The sequence below is a fragment of the Salvelinus namaycush genome, chromosome 32, assembly GCF_016432855.1.
Source record: "Salvelinus namaycush isolate Seneca chromosome 32, SaNama_1.0, whole genome shotgun sequence".
NCBI classification, from domain to species: Eukaryota; Metazoa; Chordata; class Actinopteri; order Salmoniformes; family Salmonidae; genus Salvelinus; species Salvelinus namaycush.
Genome location: NC_052338.1, coordinates 28,252,811 through 28,269,632, shown reverse-complemented (window position 1 = coordinate 28,269,632; position 16,822 = coordinate 28,252,811). Strand labels below are relative to the sequence as shown.

Genomic DNA, 16,822 nt, shown 5'->3' with positions numbered 1-16,822 from the left:
TCAATCATGAACTATTAATTCAGTTGATAAATTACAACTCCACCGACAAGAATACTGTACAGAATAACCTTATTTCAGGTCTTGATGGGTAAATATCTAGTTTTTCTCATGATGAGGACTCACATACCTTGACCCCCTGCAGTCCCTGGGGACCCTTAGGCCCTGCTGGGCAGTTGATTGGACACTGTGGAGAGAGAGAGGGGGTGAGAGAGAGAGAGAGAGAGAGAGAGGGAGAGAGAGAGAGAGAGAGAGAGAGAGAGAGAGAGAGAGAGAGAGAGAGAGAGAGAGAGAGAGAGAGAGAGAGAGAGGATGAAGGGTAGAGGGGGAAGGAGAGAAAGAGAGAGAGAGAGAAGATGAAGGGTAGAGGGGGGAATTAGAGAGAGAGAGAGAGAGAGAGAAGATGAAGAGTAGAGGGGGGAAGGAAAGAGAGAGAAGATGAAGGGTAGAGGGGAAGGAGAGAGAGAGAGAGAGGATGAAGGGTAGCGGGGGAAGGAGAGAGAGAGATGGAGAAGATGAAGGGTAGAGGGGGGAGAGAGAGAGAGAGAGAGAGAAGATGAAGGGTAGCAGGGGGAGAGAGAGAGAGAGAGAGAGAGAGAGAGAGAGAGAGAGAGAGAGAGAGAGAGAGAAGATGAAGGGTAGAGGGGGGAGAGAGAGAGAGGGGGAGAGAGAGAGAGAGAGGATGAAGGGTAGTGGGGGAAGGAGAGAGAGAGAGAGAGAGAGAGAGAGAGAGAGAGAGAAGATGAAGGGTAGAGGGGGGAGAGAGAGAGAGAGAGAGAAGATGAAGGGTAGCGGGGGGAGAGAGAGAGAGAGAGAGAAGATGAAGGGTAGCGGGGGGAAGGAGAGAGAGAAGAACACCAAAGTAAAATACAAAGTATAATTGAGTCTGTTTCTCAGCCAAAAGCGAAAAAAGTGGCCAATTGATCAGTGTGCTGACTCTCTTTTTCTATATGTGTCAAATCCCCAGCAGGGCATCACATTATGAGGGACTTGGATTAAGGAGAGACTAAGGGAGGGATGAAAGAGGGACATGAATGAAGGGAGAGAGGGGATCGAAGGAGGACTCGGAATCCTCTTTCGGTGTTAGATGAAAGGAGAGAGAGGGATGAGAGCAAGAGCGTAAACCGTCTCAGTGACAAGGCCCCTATCTCTAATGAGAGATAGGGAGGAGAACAGAGGAGAGGAATTTATCTCCCCTATGTTGGGCACCATCTCCCCTATGTTGGGCACTCAGCATAGGACTTGACTTAGGACTTGTACGGATAGGGGTTTTAGTGACAGCGAACCGGAAATTTCTGTGTCTATATATCACAAGCTACAACCAGATTGCCAGGTTGCTAGGTTTGAGGATGGATCCTATAGGCTTTGGGCTAGGAGCTTACTGCTCTGTAAGGCTTGCTTAGGGTCAACTGTAAGGTATTAAGCCAGGGGAAAGGAGCAATCCAAGGGGCAAGGCCAGGAGGCTGCAATAGGCTAGAACAGGTACAAAGAGAAGAGATAAACGATGAGAATAGGTGGAGGTGTGGAGGGATCTTACCTGGAAGTCTGCACTGCCCTCCTCTCCTCCCAAGAACTTCCCTGGAGGACCCTGGAGACAGATTGAGAAGGGGGGAGAAAGACAGAAAGAAAGGGGAAGGAAGACAGATACAGATAGTGTGTTTAACGCAGTGCTGGGGCAGCTGTTCTGAGTGTGTGTATATTGAATTAGAGTAAAACATGCCTCCCTGTGCTGATGTATGCAGGGAGCAGTGAGATGAGACAGGGGAGACAGATCTAATGGGAATATATTTACTCTGCAACACCGGTAAATCAAAACAAATAGACTCCCCATGGCTGGGAGCATCACTCTATGAGGCTGCTCCCCACCTGAAATCACTCATGTGGAGAGATACTGTATACCTTGTGGAATAGACTGGGGAGCTAAGACACACACACTGCACTATTGTCACGTTCCTGACCTGTTTTCTTTTGTCTTGTATTTATTTAGTTGGTCAGGGCGTGAGTTGGGTGGGTTTGTCTATGTGTGATTTTCTATGTTGGGATGTTTGTGTTCGGCCGGGTATGATTCTCAATCAGAGGCAGCTGTCAATCGTTGTCCCTGATTGAGAATCATACTTAGGCAGCCGGGGTTTCACGCGTGTTTTGTGGGTGTTTGTTCCTGTGTCAGTGTTTGTGCCACACAGGACTGTTTCGGTTTTGTCACGTTGGTTGTTTTGTATTTTGAAGTGTTTTGTTGACTTTCATTAAATAATGAACACTAACCACTCTGCGTTTTGGTCCTCTCCTTCTGTCAGCGAGGACAGCCGTTACAACTATGTACAGTTGATGTTTCATTGAGCTGCTCTGGTACACTTACCGGTGAGAATGTAGAGATCATCTGGACTGGGATTACTGGGTTATTGCTGGAACACTGGTTTCTTGCTTGCAACTAATCGTTGTTATTTTGCGTTAAGTTACTGGTTTCTTACTACATCTTCCTGGTTTCTTGGTGATTTTAAGTAGCTGGTTTCTAGTGCTAGGTGTGTCCTTGCTGGTTTTAGGTGTGTCCTTGCTGGTTTTAGGTGTGTCCTTGCTGGTTTTAGGTGTGTCCTTGCTGGTTTTTACTAACACTAGATGTTTGTTTACTGGGTCCTTGCTGGTTTTAGGTGTGTCCTTGCTGGTTTTAGGTGTGTCCTTGCTGGTTTTAGGTGTGTCCTTGCTGGTTTTTACTAACACTAGATGTTTGTTTACTGGGTCCTTGCTGGTTTTAGGTGTGTCCTTGCTGGTTTTTACTAACACTAGATGTTTGTTTACTGGGTCCTTGCTGGTTTTAGGTGTGTCCTTGCTGGTTTTTACTAACACTAGATGTTTGTTTACTGGGTCCTTGCTGGTTTTAGGTGTGTTCTTGCTGGTTTTAGGTGTGTCCTTGCTGGTTTTTACTAACACTAGATGTTTGTTTACTGGGTCCTTGCTGGTTTTAGGTGTGTCCTTGCTGGTTTTAGGTGTGTCCTTGCTGGTTTTTACTAACACTAGATGTTTGTTTACTGGGTCCTTGCTGGTTTTAGGTGTGTCCTTGCTGGTTTTTACTAACACTAGATGTTTGTTTACTGGGTCCTTGCTGGTTTTTCGGTGTGTTCTTGCTGGTTTTAGGTGTGTCCTTGCTGGTTTTTACTAACACTAGATGTTTGTTTACTGGGTCCTTGCTGGTTTTAGGTGTGTCCTTGCTGGTTTTTACTAACACTAGATGTTTGTTTACTGGGTCCTTGCTGGTTTTAGGTGTGTCCTTGCTGGTTTTTACTAACACTAGATGTTTGTTTACTGGGTCCTTGCTGGTTTTAGGTGTGTCCTTGCTGGTTTTTACTAACACTAGATGTTTGTTTACTGGGTCCTTGCTGGTTTTAGGTGTGTCCTTGCTGGTTTTTACTAACACTAGATGTTTGTTTACTGGGTCCTTGCTGGTTTTAGGTGTGTTCTTGCTGGTTTTAGGTGTGTCCTTGCTGGTTTTTACTAACACTAGATGTTTGTTTACTGGGTCCTTGCTGGTTTTAGGTGTGTCCTTGCTGGTTTTTACTAACACTAGATGTTTGTTTACTGGGTCCTTGCTGGTTTTAGGTGTGTCCTTGCTGATTTTTACTAACACTAGATGTTTGTTTACTGGGTCCTTGCTGATTTTTACTAACACTAGATGTTTGTTTACTGGGTCCTTGCTGGTTTTTACTAACACTAGATGTTTGTTTACTGGGTCCTTGCTGGTTTTAGGTGTGTCCTTGCTGGTTTTAGGTGTGTCCTTGCTGGTTTTTACTAATACTAGATGTTTGTTTACTGGGTCCTTGCTGGTTTTAGGTGTGTCCTTGCTGGTATTTACTAGTTCTAAGTGTTTATTTACTGGTTTCTTGCTGGTTCTAGGTGTAAACATACTGGTTTTCCTGGGGGTCCTGGAATTCCTGGAGGTCCAGGTGCTCCCAATATGCCCTGAGAGAAGAGGGAGGAAAAGGAGGGTGGGAATTAGATGAGAGATGAAGAGTATCTAACATATTACACAACGTGTGTGCTATCAGACATAAGACAACAACGGTCTTCTTCGACAACAATGGTGAGGGTCTTACCGTAGGTCCAGTCTGTCCAATCTCACCGGGAAGGCCGATTGGGCCTGGGGCTCCCTAAAGAAATAGAGAAAGAGAAAGAGAGAAAGAGAGAGACAGAGCGAGAGAGCACATATTCTGTCAGACCTGGGCCCTGACAGTAAATCTCAGTAAAACCAAAATAATAGTGTTCCAAAAAAGGTCCAGTTGCCAGGACCACGAAAACAAATTCCATCTAGACACCGCTGCCCTAGAGCCCACAAAAAACTATACATACCTCGGCCTAAACATCAGCGCCACAGGTAACTTCCACAAAGCTGTGAACGATCTGAGAGACAAGGCAAGAAGGGCCTTCTACGCCATCAAAAGGAACATAAAATTCGACATAGCAATTAGGATCTGGCAAAAAATACTTGAATCAGTTATAGAACCCATTGAGCTTTATGGTTGAGAGGTCTGGGGTTCACTCACCAACAGAGAATTCACTAAACGGGACAAACACCAAATTGAGACTCTGCATGCAGAATTCTGCAAAAATATCCTCCGTGTACAACGTAGAACACCAAATAATGCATGCAGAGCAGAATTAGGCCAATACCCGCAAATTATCAAAATCCTTTTAAATTCTACAACCATCTAAAATGAAGCGATTCCCAAACCTTCCATAACAAAGCCATCACCTAAAGAGAAATGAACATGGAGAAGAGCCGACTAAGCAAGCTGGTCCTGGGGCTCTGTTCACAAACAGACCCCACAGAGCCCTAGGACAGCAACACAATTAGACCCAACCAAATCATGAGAAACAAAAAGATAATTACTTGACACATTGGAAAGAATTCACAAAAAAACAGAGCAAACTAGAATGCTATTTGGCCCTAAACAGAGAGAAGACAGTGGCAGAATACCAGACCACCGTGACTGACCCAAACTTAAGGAAATCTTTGACTATGTACAGACTCAGTGAGCATAGCCTTGTTATTGAGAAAGGCCGCATTAGGCAGACCTGGTTCTCAAGAGAAGACAGGCTATGTGCACACTGCCCACTGCCATCACAGCAGCAAGATTTGTGACCTGTTGCCACAAGAAAAGGGCAACCAGTGAAGAACAAACACCATTGTAAATACAACCCATATTTATGCTTATTTATTTTCCCTTTTGTACTTTAAGTATTTGCAGAGAGAGAGAGAGAAAGAGAGGAGTGAGAGGAGTGAGAGAGAGAGAGAGAGAGAGAGAGAGAGAGAGAGAGGAGTGTGAGAGAGAGATAGAGAGAGAGAGAGAGAGAGAGAGGAGAGAGAGAGAGATAGATAGATAGATAGATAGATAGATAGATAGATACAGAGATAGATACAGAGATAGATACAGAGATAGATACAGAGATAGATAGAGAGATAGATAGAGAGATAGATAGAGAGGATGATATTTATCCTTCTGGTAGAAGAGGATACACTACCAGTGTAATTCAATTCAGAATAATATTTAGCTTATGACTAGTTATTTTTTTCTAAATAAGTCTTTAATTCTTTATAATCAACAAATACTGACTTACAGCCAGTCCAGGCAGTCCGGGTCCCTACAGAGAGGGATGGAGAGAGGGAAAGGGGGGTTAGAGATTAGTTAAGTCTAAGTATAATCGTATAATCACAAACAAATGTGCATAATGAGTCATGTATGATTTGTTTAAACAATTATCTTCTGTTAATTCAATTAAGAGCATCTGTGTCTACGGAGGCAGAACACAATACAGACAGCGAGCATCAAGCTAACCCTGACTGAGAGAAAACAATCAATGTGTGTTCAATGTGTCATAATAAGTGATGAAATGAAATGTAAACAAAGAAATGAACGTAATTCAGTGATTCACCCATGCATATCACAGACTGACTCCACTCTGTCAATGTAGTTTGTCTAGTAGTCGGTCAAATATAGCTACACATCACCACCTAGTGGTATTCTGCTGTAACTACATGTAGTCTTCCTCAACCTGCGAGGAAGACTTCATTCTTAACCACAGATCTAGTATCAGATTACCCTGACTCCAAAACATTAGAAGAACGGACTGGCTGTATCAGAGTTCTTGAACCCACTATACCAACCTGGTCCTAGAGCATTTCGTATTGTTCTGTATGTAAATCCGAGACATTGCATTTAGTATGATATTTTACATTTGGTATGGTTACACAAGACAGAAGGTTACTTAAAGCTAAAATGAAAGAAGGGTGGTTGGTCGAGGTGGATGAGTGGGCGTATAACGCGAACATCTTGCAACCCAAAAGTTGCGAGTTCGAATCTGGTCACGGACAACTTAGCATTTTGCGTGCTGAGTCTCCTCCTGTACTCCCTGTTCACCCATGACTGCGTGCTGAGTCTCCTCCTGTACTCCCTGTTCACCCATGACTGCGTGCTGAGTCTCCTCCTGTACTCCCTGTTCACCCATGACTGCGTGCTGAGTCTCCTCCTGTACTCCCTGTTCACCCATGACTGCGTGCTGAGTCTCCTCCTGTACTCCCTGTTCACCCATGACTGCGTGCTGAGTCTCCTCCTCTACTCCCTGTTCACCCATGACTGCGTGCTTAGTCTCTTCCTGTACTCCCTGTTCACCCATGACTGCGTGCTGAGTCTCCTCCTGTACTCCCTGTTCACCCATGACTGCGTGCTGAGTCTCCTCCTGTACTCCCTGTTCACCCATGACTGCGTGCTGAGTCTCCTCCTGTACTCCCTGTTCACCCATGACTGCGTGCAGAGTCTCCTCCTGTACTCCCTGTTCACCCATGACTGCGTGCTGAGTCTCCTCCTGTACTCCCTGTTCACCCATGACTGCGTGCTGAGTCTCCTCCTGTACTCCCTGTTCACCCATGACTGCGTGCTGAGTCTCCTCCTGTACTCCCTGTTCACCCATGACTGCGTGCTGAGTCTCCTCCTGTACTCCCTGTTCACCCATGACTGCGTGCTGAGTCTCCTCCTGTACTCCCTGTTCACCCATGACTGCGTGCTGAGTCTCCTCCTGTACTCCCTGTTCACCCATGACTGCGTGCAGAGTCTCCTCCTGTACTCCCTGTTCACCCATGACTGCGTGCAGAGTCTCCTCCTGTACTCCCTGTTCACCCATGACTGCGTGCTGAGTCTCCTCCTGTACTCCCTGTTCACCCATGACTGCGTGCAGAGTCTCCTCCTGTACTCCCTGTTCACCCATGACTGCGTGCTGAGTCTCCTCCTGTACTCCCTGTTCACCCATGACTGCGTGCTGAGTCTCCTCCTGTACTCCCTGTTCACCCATGACTGCGTGCTGAGTCTCCTCCTGTACTCCCTGTTCACCCATGACTGCGTGCTGAGTCTCCTCCTGTACTCCCTGTTCACCCATGACTGCGTGCTGAGTCTCCTCCTCTACTCCCTGTTCACCCATGACTGCGTGCTGAGTCTCCTCCTGTACTCCCTGTTCACCCATGACTGCGTGCTGAGTCTCCTCCTGTACTCCCTGTTCACCCATGACTGCGTGCTGAGTCTCCTCCTGTACTCCCTGTTCACCCATGACTGCGTGCAGAGTCTCCTCCTGTACTCCCTGTTCACCCATGACTGCGTGCAGAGTCTCCTCCTGTACTCCCTGTTCACCCATGACTGCGTGCTGAGTCTCCTCCTGTACTCCCTGTTCACCCATGACTGCGTGCAGAGTCTCCTCCTGTACTCCCTGTTCACCCATGACTGCGTGCAGAGTCTCCTCCTGTACTCCCTGTTCACCCATGACTGCGTGCTGAGTCTCCTCCTGTACTCCCTGTTCACCCATGACTGCGTGCTGAGTCTCCTCCTGTACTCCCTGTTCACCCATGACTGCGTGCTGAGTCTCCTCCTGTACTCCCTGTTCACCCATGACTGCGTGCTGAGTCTCCTCCTGTACTCCCTGTTCACCCATGACTGCGTGCTGAGTCTCCTCCTCTACTCCCTGTTCACCCATGACTGCGTGCTGAGTCTCCTCCTGTACTCCCTGTTCACCCATGACTGCGTGCTGAGTCTCCTCCTGTACTCCCTGTTCACCCATGACTGCGTGCTGAGTCTCCTCCTGTACTCCCTGTTCACCCATGACTGCGTGCAGAGTCTCCTCCTGTACTCCCTGTTCACCCATGACTGCGTGCTGAGTCTCCTCCTGTACTCCCTGTTCACCCATGACTGCGTGCTGAGTCTCCTCCTGTACTCCCTGTTCACCCATGACTGCGTGCTGAGTCTCTTCCTGTACTCCCTGTTCACCCATGACTGCGTGCTGAGTCTCCTCCTGTACTCCCTGTTCACCCATGACTGCGTGCTGAGTCTCCTCCTGTACTCCCTGTTCACCCATGACTGCGTGCTGAGTCTCCTCCTGTACTCCCTGTTCACCCATGACTGCGTGCAGAGTCTCCTCCTGTACTCCCTGTTCACCCATGACTGCGTGCCGAGTCTCCTCCTGTACTCCCTGTTCACCCATGACTGCGTGCTGAGTCTCCTCCTGTACTCCCTGTTCACCCATGACTGCGTGCAGAGTCTCCTCCTGTACTCCCTGTTCACCCATGACTGCGTGCAGAGTCTCCTCCTGTACTCCCTGTTCACCCATGACTGCGTGCTGAGTCTCCTCCTGTACTCCCTGTTCACCCATGACTGCGTGCTGAGTCTCCTCCTGTACTCCCTGTTCACCCATGACTGCGTGGCCAAATACGACAAATATACACACACTTTGCTGACGACACAATAGTGGTAGGCCTGATCACCGTCAACAATGAGACAGCCTATAGGGAGGAGGTTAGAGACTGTCAGTGTGGTGTCAGGACAACCTCTCCCTCAATGTGAGCAAGACAAAGGAAAAGATCGAGGACTACAGGAACAGGTGGGCCGAACAAGCCCCCATTAACCTAGAAGGGCAGTAGTGGAGCGGGTAGAGAGTTTCAAGTTCCTTGGTGTCCACATCACCAACAAACTATCATGGTCCATACACACCAAGACAGTCGTGAAGAGGGCACGACAACACCTTTTCCCCCTCAGGAGACTGAAAAGATTTGGCATGCGTCCCCAGATCCTCAAAAAGTTCTACAGCTGCACCATCGAGAGCATCCTGACCGGTTGCATCACTGTCTGGTATGGCAACTGCTCGGTATCTGACCGTAAGGCGCTACAGAGGGTAGTGTGTACGGCCCAGTACATCACTGGGGCAAAACTTCCTGCCATCCAGAACCTATATACTAGGCGGTGTCAGAGGAAGGCCCAAAAAGTTGTCAAATACTCCAGTCACCCAAGTCATAGACTGTTCTCTCTGCTATCGCATGGCAAGCGGTACCAGAGTGCCAAGTCTAGGTCCAAAATGCTCCTTAACAGCTTCTATACCCAAGCCATAAGACTGCTGAACAATTAATCAAATGGCCACCCAGACTATTTACATTGACCCCCCTCCCTTTGTTTTTACACTGCTGCTACTCACTGTTTATTATCTGTGTATAGTCACTTTACCCCTACCTACATGTACAAATTACCTCGACTAGCCTGTACCCCCGCACATTGATTCAGTACCAGTGCCCCCTGTATATAGCCTCGTTATTGTTCTTTTATAATGTTACTTTTATTTATTTATTTATTTTACTTTAGATTATTTTCTTAACTCTTCTTGAACTGCATTGTTGTTCAAGGGCTTGTAAGTAAGCATTTCACAGTAAGGTCTACAGCAGTTGTATTCGGTGCATGTGACAAATACAATTTGATTTGATTTGAGCTAATTAGCAACTTTTCAACTACTTACTACTTTTTAGCTACTTTGCAACTACCTAGCATGTTAGTTAACCCTCCCCCTAACCCTAACCTTAACCCTTTAACCTAACTCCTACACTTAACCCTAACCTTAACCCTAACCCCTAACCCTAGCGAGCTAGCTAATGTTAGCCACCTAGCCGCCTAGCTAGAATTCATAACATATCATGTTTTGCAAATTCATAACATATTGTATGTTTTGCAAATTTGTAACAAATTGTAAGTTTTGCAACTTCATAACATATAATGCAAATTTTAATTTGCAGCATATCATACAAAGTGGGTGATGCAGAACCACTAATTAATACATATCATACAAAGTGGGTGATGCAGAACCACTAATTAATACATATCATACAAAGTGGGTGATGGAGAACCACTAATTAATACATATCATACAAAGTGGGTGATGGAGAACCACTAATTAATACATACCATACAAAGTGGTTGATGGAGAACCACTAATTAATACATACCATACAAAGTGTAACATATAATACCAAATGCTCTGGGACCAGGTTGACTGTACATGACTGGTGGAAGAGGCTAGTGATAACATTGTAGAATCAGCTGCCAAAAGCTGTGATGATAGTGTTATGTAGCCCTTATGACTAGCGTCCGGACTGGAGCCCCCCCCCCCCCCCCCCCCCCCCCCCTCCTATACATCAATACTCCTAGTTAGATCAGGTGGTCAGGAAAACTCTGGGCCCTACTTATGACGGAGGGCTAGTCCCTGTGGATTTGTAGTGATCCGGTTATATGTAGTCTGTACTGAACAGTGTTCAGGTTCTGTTGAGTCTGTTAGTACTTACAGTGGGTCCAGGTTCACCACCAGGTCCAGGCTGGCCCTGTAGACAACAACAATAAACAACAACAACAACAACATGAGGGTTTATTCTGTCACAGTTCACTACAGACATCCAATGTAGATTCCCATTGGCTGATTACTATGACCTGACATAGCCTGGTTGAGAGCCTGTTTCTGCTTTGGTAACACAATAGTAGTGTTGTTGAGTGCTGAAACAGACTGGCACCTAGGCTAGTAGTCTAGATGTCATTCCAGTTCATTTCTGGTAGGTTTTCAATCAACCAGAGCAGAGCAAAGAGAGGATTCGGAAAAGAAGTGAGGAAAAGAAGGAAGGCACTTTAGACCAGTGGGCCTCAACTGGTTTTGCCTCGTGACCCAAATTGAACCAGTCTCAGTTGCAACCAAATAGTCGCGTCTCAATTTATTTTTACCAAAATGCAATCTGGAAAACAATTTTTTGATGCTATATTGATAGTGAATGTAGCAATTATATGACAAGGGAACAACATTCCTACCTTTTTAATTGTCAATAACTCCATATTGCTCATATTCTTGATGAAGAATGTTGGTAAGCTCACTGGTTTGAGACCACTAAATCAGCCAAATCTGCTATATAGCGCTGCTAATAACTCTACATTGAAAATACTATGATTGAAGAAAAATAGTTCAGAGATAAAATCATTTTAAAATTAAGGTTCTTATATTTTCTACATGCTTTCTAACTGGTTTAAGTTGTTTAAGTTAAGACTGGAGTCTTTTTTCATTAAAATAAAAAATAAAAAAACGTTTTACTCAGAAACTACCGAGCCGTGACCCAAATTTGAGAATCATTGCTTTGGACTATTGAGATGCGCCATCTTACTTTAGGTCCAGGGTTCCCGATAGGGCCGCCGTCTCCCTTTGGTCCCATCAAACCCTGTAGAGACGGAGTGATGGAGAGAGAGATCAAGGGTAAAGAAGAAACAAAAATATTCATTTGAAATGAGTCTGATACAACAAGTGCAGGTAGGGATTGCTGCGTGAGACCTAAATTCCCATTATAACAGTGGAACAGTGGTCTGATTGGATTTGACACGTCCAGGTAATCAGCAGGGAAACAAATCCCTGTGGAATGTCTCTCAGCGTGTGACTGTGGGACGAGCAGATTGACTTCCTAGTCCCTTGGTTAGAGCGAAGCAGTTTCCTCAAAACAGCCACTTTCATTCATTACAACATGAAGCTCAGTCTAGCTAGTTTAAAATATATTAATGCATCAGGATTTACATCAATGCTTTTCTTTCCTGGAGGTTTCTCCAAACACATTCAAACACACACATACACAAACACACACACAAACACACTCACTGCATGTTCGGAACTAGAAGCACAAGCATTTTGCTACTCTCGCATTAACATCTGCTAGCCATGTGTATGTGACAAATAAAATTTGATTTGACTTGAAACACACACACTTTCTCTCTTTCTCTCTCTCTCTTTCTCTCTCTCTCTCTCTCTCTCTCTCTCTCTCTCTCTCTCTCTCTCTCTCTCTCTCTTTCTCTTGTTCTTCTTCACAAACTCATCCTTTTTCATTCTCTTTTTGTAACTCTCTCTCACACACTCCGCATCTAATAGATAGAAGACTTACGTCGATGCCGTTGTCTCCGGGAGGTCCATCTGGACCAGGCTCACCTGGGTCCCCCTTCAACCCCTATAAACAGAGACACAGCCATGGTCAGGTATACACACACATCAGAGATGTTGTCATATTGAGTAAGGTGCATGAACACCCTTGAACATGCATACACAGTAACTTACTAGTGGGCCAGGAGGTCCAGGAGGTCCTTTTTCCCCCTGTGAAGAGAGAGGAACCAAAATGAGAGACATGATAACAGTTTGTTCATACATATGTTGTATGTTTGCTACTTTCAGAAATTGATGAATGAAAATCAGTTTATGTAGAAGATATTGAAGTCTTTGGACTCTATTCAATCTGTATCGTGGAAGTTCAGCATTACAGGGTGAATGAAATTTAAAGGAAATGTTCCTGCATTTTTTATTTATCTAGGCAAGTCAATTACAACAGACTTCTACCTTGTCAGCTAAGGGATTTTATCTAGTAACCTTGCGGTTAATGACCCAACACTCCAACCACGAGGCTACCTATGCCACTGCATTCACAGTAAGCGTTGGATATGTTGGCTCAATTACCTTTACATTTCTTCAGCGATACAGATTGAATAGAATCCTTGATGACAGCCTATTGTTGATCTGGAGGGATTGGTGGAACCTCCACTGACCCTACCAGAAGGCTATGGCTGCATCTCAATATTCCAGAGTTACTTCCTTACCTAATCTCCTTTCCTCAATCAGAACAAACTTTTACTTTAAGTTCTGGACAAGTGAAATCAAATTCCTAGTAGGCAACCTCCATATGGCTGCCATCTAGCCAATGTTTCAAGTCAGGGATAAGACAGATCATGTAAGGAGAGGAGACAAGGAGAGGAAGTCACTTTAGACTATTGAGTTGCATCCTAGGTAGTGTCATCAACCTTTTGCGTATTCACCAATCCAGTGTGCCCCACATATCTGCAAGGGTCAGTTTGTCACACGTGGAGAGGAGGATGGGTGAAAATGTTTATTTTAAAATCCAGCCATGACTGACAGCTCATGGTTACTCCGCCCTCAAGGTGGAGTTAGGGAACTTTCCAATCATGATAGGACTAGGTAGGTAAATATAGTGGAAACTAGGTGAAGCTATTGCTGACACCTAACCCACTCAAGTCTGCAACGGGAGAGTGAGCAAGGGCACGGGGGAGTGAACAACTTTTTTGGAATGATATGCAGCCAGCTACTGTTGGCCAAAATTGGGTTTCACAGCACTCCCATTCCGGCCCACCCTTTGGTGACATCACATATAATAGTAGATAAATGTATGACCCTGGAGCCCTTTCCATTCCAAGTTCCAACCCAGAAGAGGTGATCCATGTTCCCATCAAACATTAACCTGCCAGGCCATAGCCTTCCATTAGTTGGAAAGAGAATGAGCTTCTATGTCCAACTCAGCGAGGGCATTGACATATCCTAAACCATTCACGTTAACAGTATATCTATGTGGCTTTGGGGGAGAAACATCTCTCCTACTAATTGCATTGGATACAATCCTACCTTGTAACATCACATTCCTTTTGAATCATATAGGCCTAGGCTCACACATTAGGGTTTTTTCCCTTCTCCATTCATGGTCTAATTCTGTATTCTCAACATGTTTTCAGAACCTGGCTTTGCTTAGATTGAGAATACCTCAAAGGTATCACATTACCGCGATATTAGCCCAAACCCATCTCTTGGGATGGAGGGAAAGCTCCCGACTCAAAGACCTCTCTCACTGTGGGAAACAGAGCTCTTTTGTGCCGCTCTTTTGTGCTGCCCTCTGGTGGTACAACAGCGTTACTACCACAGCATGCTCCGTTAGGTACAATGCCTGTCTTTGTGACAACCTGTTGGCGCTGGGCGAAGCGGAGGGGATACTCACATCAATGCCATCGGACCCGGGGGTGCCAGAGGGGCCGGGCGGACCGGGATTGCCTTGAGGTCCTGGAGGACCGTTCTGGAAGAAATTAGAACAAAATGGAAGGTTTAGAAATGTGCAAAGGTTTTTTAGAGAATTATTTGGGCTTAGAATGTATCACTTCTTGGCATTCATTCAATTGGATACCTGTTATTTTCATACTGGCAAGCTTTGGGATTTTTGTGCCATTTTATGGTAAGCTTTTCGATAATGGAGACATGGCTAGTTTTGGAGCAGGTGCTAATTGATGAAGGCATAATAATGTGAGGCAATCACACATTATCAAGTGTCATCATATTTCAATTACACTTCATGTGAATAAATCCTATAAACAAGACCAAATCATCATAAACACAAAGTAAATGAATCACCTAGAAACATCACCCCTACCCCTCACATTTTTACAAAACCATGTAACACCAATTCAAATCCAATACCACTGGTAGCCTATGTGGAACAATTTAAAAACTTTTATAAAACTATCCAGAGCTCATGAGAAAAAATAGGATTGATGAATGAGGTTCTCTTTCTGATATGGAAGTGAAAATGATCCCACATCCTGTATTGATCCCACATCCTGTATTTGTCATGAGGCTGGGAATGTTTACCAAGACCCTCTCCCATCCCATCCCCTTCTTTTGGGAATGTAGCTTTCTTAAATCGATTTCAATCCGCTTCAACCAGTCACAACACAGAATCCTCATACAGTGTAAAGATGTATTCCAGAAGTGCCACTCATTCAGAAAAAAGGTTGGGAATTCCACACAAGGATCCTGTTTGTTCAGATAGATCCACTGGTAACTTTCTATTGGATAGCAGGTGGGTGTGATTTGATGGAGGGTATCATCAGGTCCGTCATTCCGTGTGTGTGTGTGTGTTTGAATAGTGGGCTTCGCAGTAAAGAGACTGGGTGTCTTGAATACACGGCCTGAGTGTGTGTGTCCAGACGAATTCCAGTTTTGAATCTATCCCTGTATGGTTCTCTCCTGAATCTCCTTTTTGGCAAAAAAAAATTAATCGGCCCATGTTTTGTATGCACTCCAACTTTTGTTCTGGAATATCCGTCCATATGAAAAAGGAGACGGTTCCATTCTTCATCCATATTCAGGAAGAATCATTATCCACAGAATCAAGGGCCATAGTCCAAAGTAGGAAGATACATGTACAATGCCACATTACACAACACACACATTACACAGCTGATCTTCATCCAGCTCTAGACTCCTCATCAAAATGACGATGACGATGATGAAACACTCAAGCTCTGAAACACCATTCTGATCATTCATTCTTCTGAAGCAACCCAATTCCAACATGTTGTTTTCCAACCACCACTAGCCAGTGTGACAACAAAACCAAAGGAAGCACAGCAGTTCCCCTAGCAGCCCCCTTTTACCTCTACCCCCAGTCCCTCTCTTCAGGGGACCCCTCTCCCACCATACGCCAGCCAGAGCCACCCTAATGTGGGTACAGTCCTAACCTCCCCTGTCCACTCCACTCACCACTTGGGCCAGAGCCAGGCACAGAGTCTGCAGGATGACCCAGCTCTTCAACACTGCCGAGAGTCCAGACATGATCCCTCTCTCCTCTCCCACTCTCTCTCTTCAGTACTAAATCCTCTCTTCTATCGCTTTCTCCCTCTCCCCTGTCCTCTCCTTCAAGCCAGGGACAGAAACGGTAAAGAATCCAAAGGGGGATGTGCGCAGCCCAAAAAATTCCACCTAGAAAAAGTGGTGTCAAGGAATGGTTGGATGGAGGGATGGGTGGGATGAGAGAGAGGTGTAACCTGGCCCTACAGCCTGCCCCAGTGGCCCCCCTACACCAACACAGAGACACACACCGAAACATACACACCACGCAGAGACACACACACAGAGACACACACAAACAGAGACACACACACACAGACACACACACACACACAGAGACATACACAGAGACACACACACACACAGAGAGACACACACACACACACAGAGAGACACACACAGAGAGACACACACACACACAGAGACACACACACAGAGAGAGAGACACACACACACAGTGAGAGAGACACACTGAGGCACACACACACACATTCACCTCACAGCTCATTTCCATGATGGGTGGGGGCTGACACAGCTGCACTTATGAATAATGTATCCCCATAGACAGGTTCCCACAAGCTCATTGGACAAGCACAGTCGCTGCTCATGAATATGCACAGCCAGGTTCCCACATACTGATTGGACACAGCTGCTACCTAGCAGAAGGGGAGTTCCTGAGTGTTATGCTCCAACCTACAGTAACTCTCCCACTACCGCCCCATAAGCAATAATGTAGAAGCTCCACCTTGCCTTCTGATAGGCTTGAATTTCTGCCATATTTCTTACATCTATCCACTTCCTCCAGATCAACAGTGCTCAGGAGCTAGGGCTTGTTCCTGGACGGGCTTAATACCATTCAAACATCTCCCTCTCTCACAATGTGTGTGTGTGTGTGTGTGTGTGTGTGTGTGTGTGTGTGTGTGTGTGTGTGTGTGTGTGTGTGCGTGCGTGCGTGCGTGCGTGCGTGCGTGCGTGCGTGCGTGCGTGCGTGCGTGCGTGCGTGCGTGCGTGCGTGCGTGCGTGCGTGCGTGCGTGCGTGTGTGTGTGTTCTGCCCTATGCCAG

At 45.8% G+C, this 16,822-nt stretch overlaps 1 protein-coding gene across 1 annotated transcript in view; it reads right to left on the bottom strand.

Moving 5' to 3' along the window:
• LOC120027218 (collagen alpha-2(IX) chain-like) overlaps positions 1–16,045 on the bottom strand; it is a 41,902-nt gene extending 25,857 nt beyond the window's left edge. The window contains exons 1-11 of the mRNA XM_038972112.1: positions 15,673–16,045; positions 14,135–14,209; positions 12,418–12,453; positions 12,248–12,310; positions 11,486–11,539; positions 10,628–10,663; positions 5,605–5,628; positions 4,083–4,136; positions 3,895–3,948; positions 1,535–1,585; positions 128–184 (exon numbers count right to left, since the gene is read on the bottom strand). Of these exons, the coding sequence (XP_038828040.1) occupies positions 128–184; positions 1,535–1,585; positions 3,895–3,948; positions 4,083–4,136; positions 5,605–5,628; positions 10,628–10,663; positions 11,486–11,539; positions 12,248–12,310; positions 12,418–12,453; positions 14,135–14,209; positions 15,673–15,744 (576 nt within the window). The 5' untranslated portion in view covers positions 15,745–16,045. The remainder of the gene's footprint in view (positions 1–127; positions 185–1,534; positions 1,586–3,894; positions 3,949–4,082; positions 4,137–5,604; positions 5,629–10,627; positions 10,664–11,485; positions 11,540–12,247; positions 12,311–12,417; positions 12,454–14,134; positions 14,210–15,672) is intronic.
• Between the last annotated feature and the right edge of the window lie 777 nt (positions 16,046–16,822).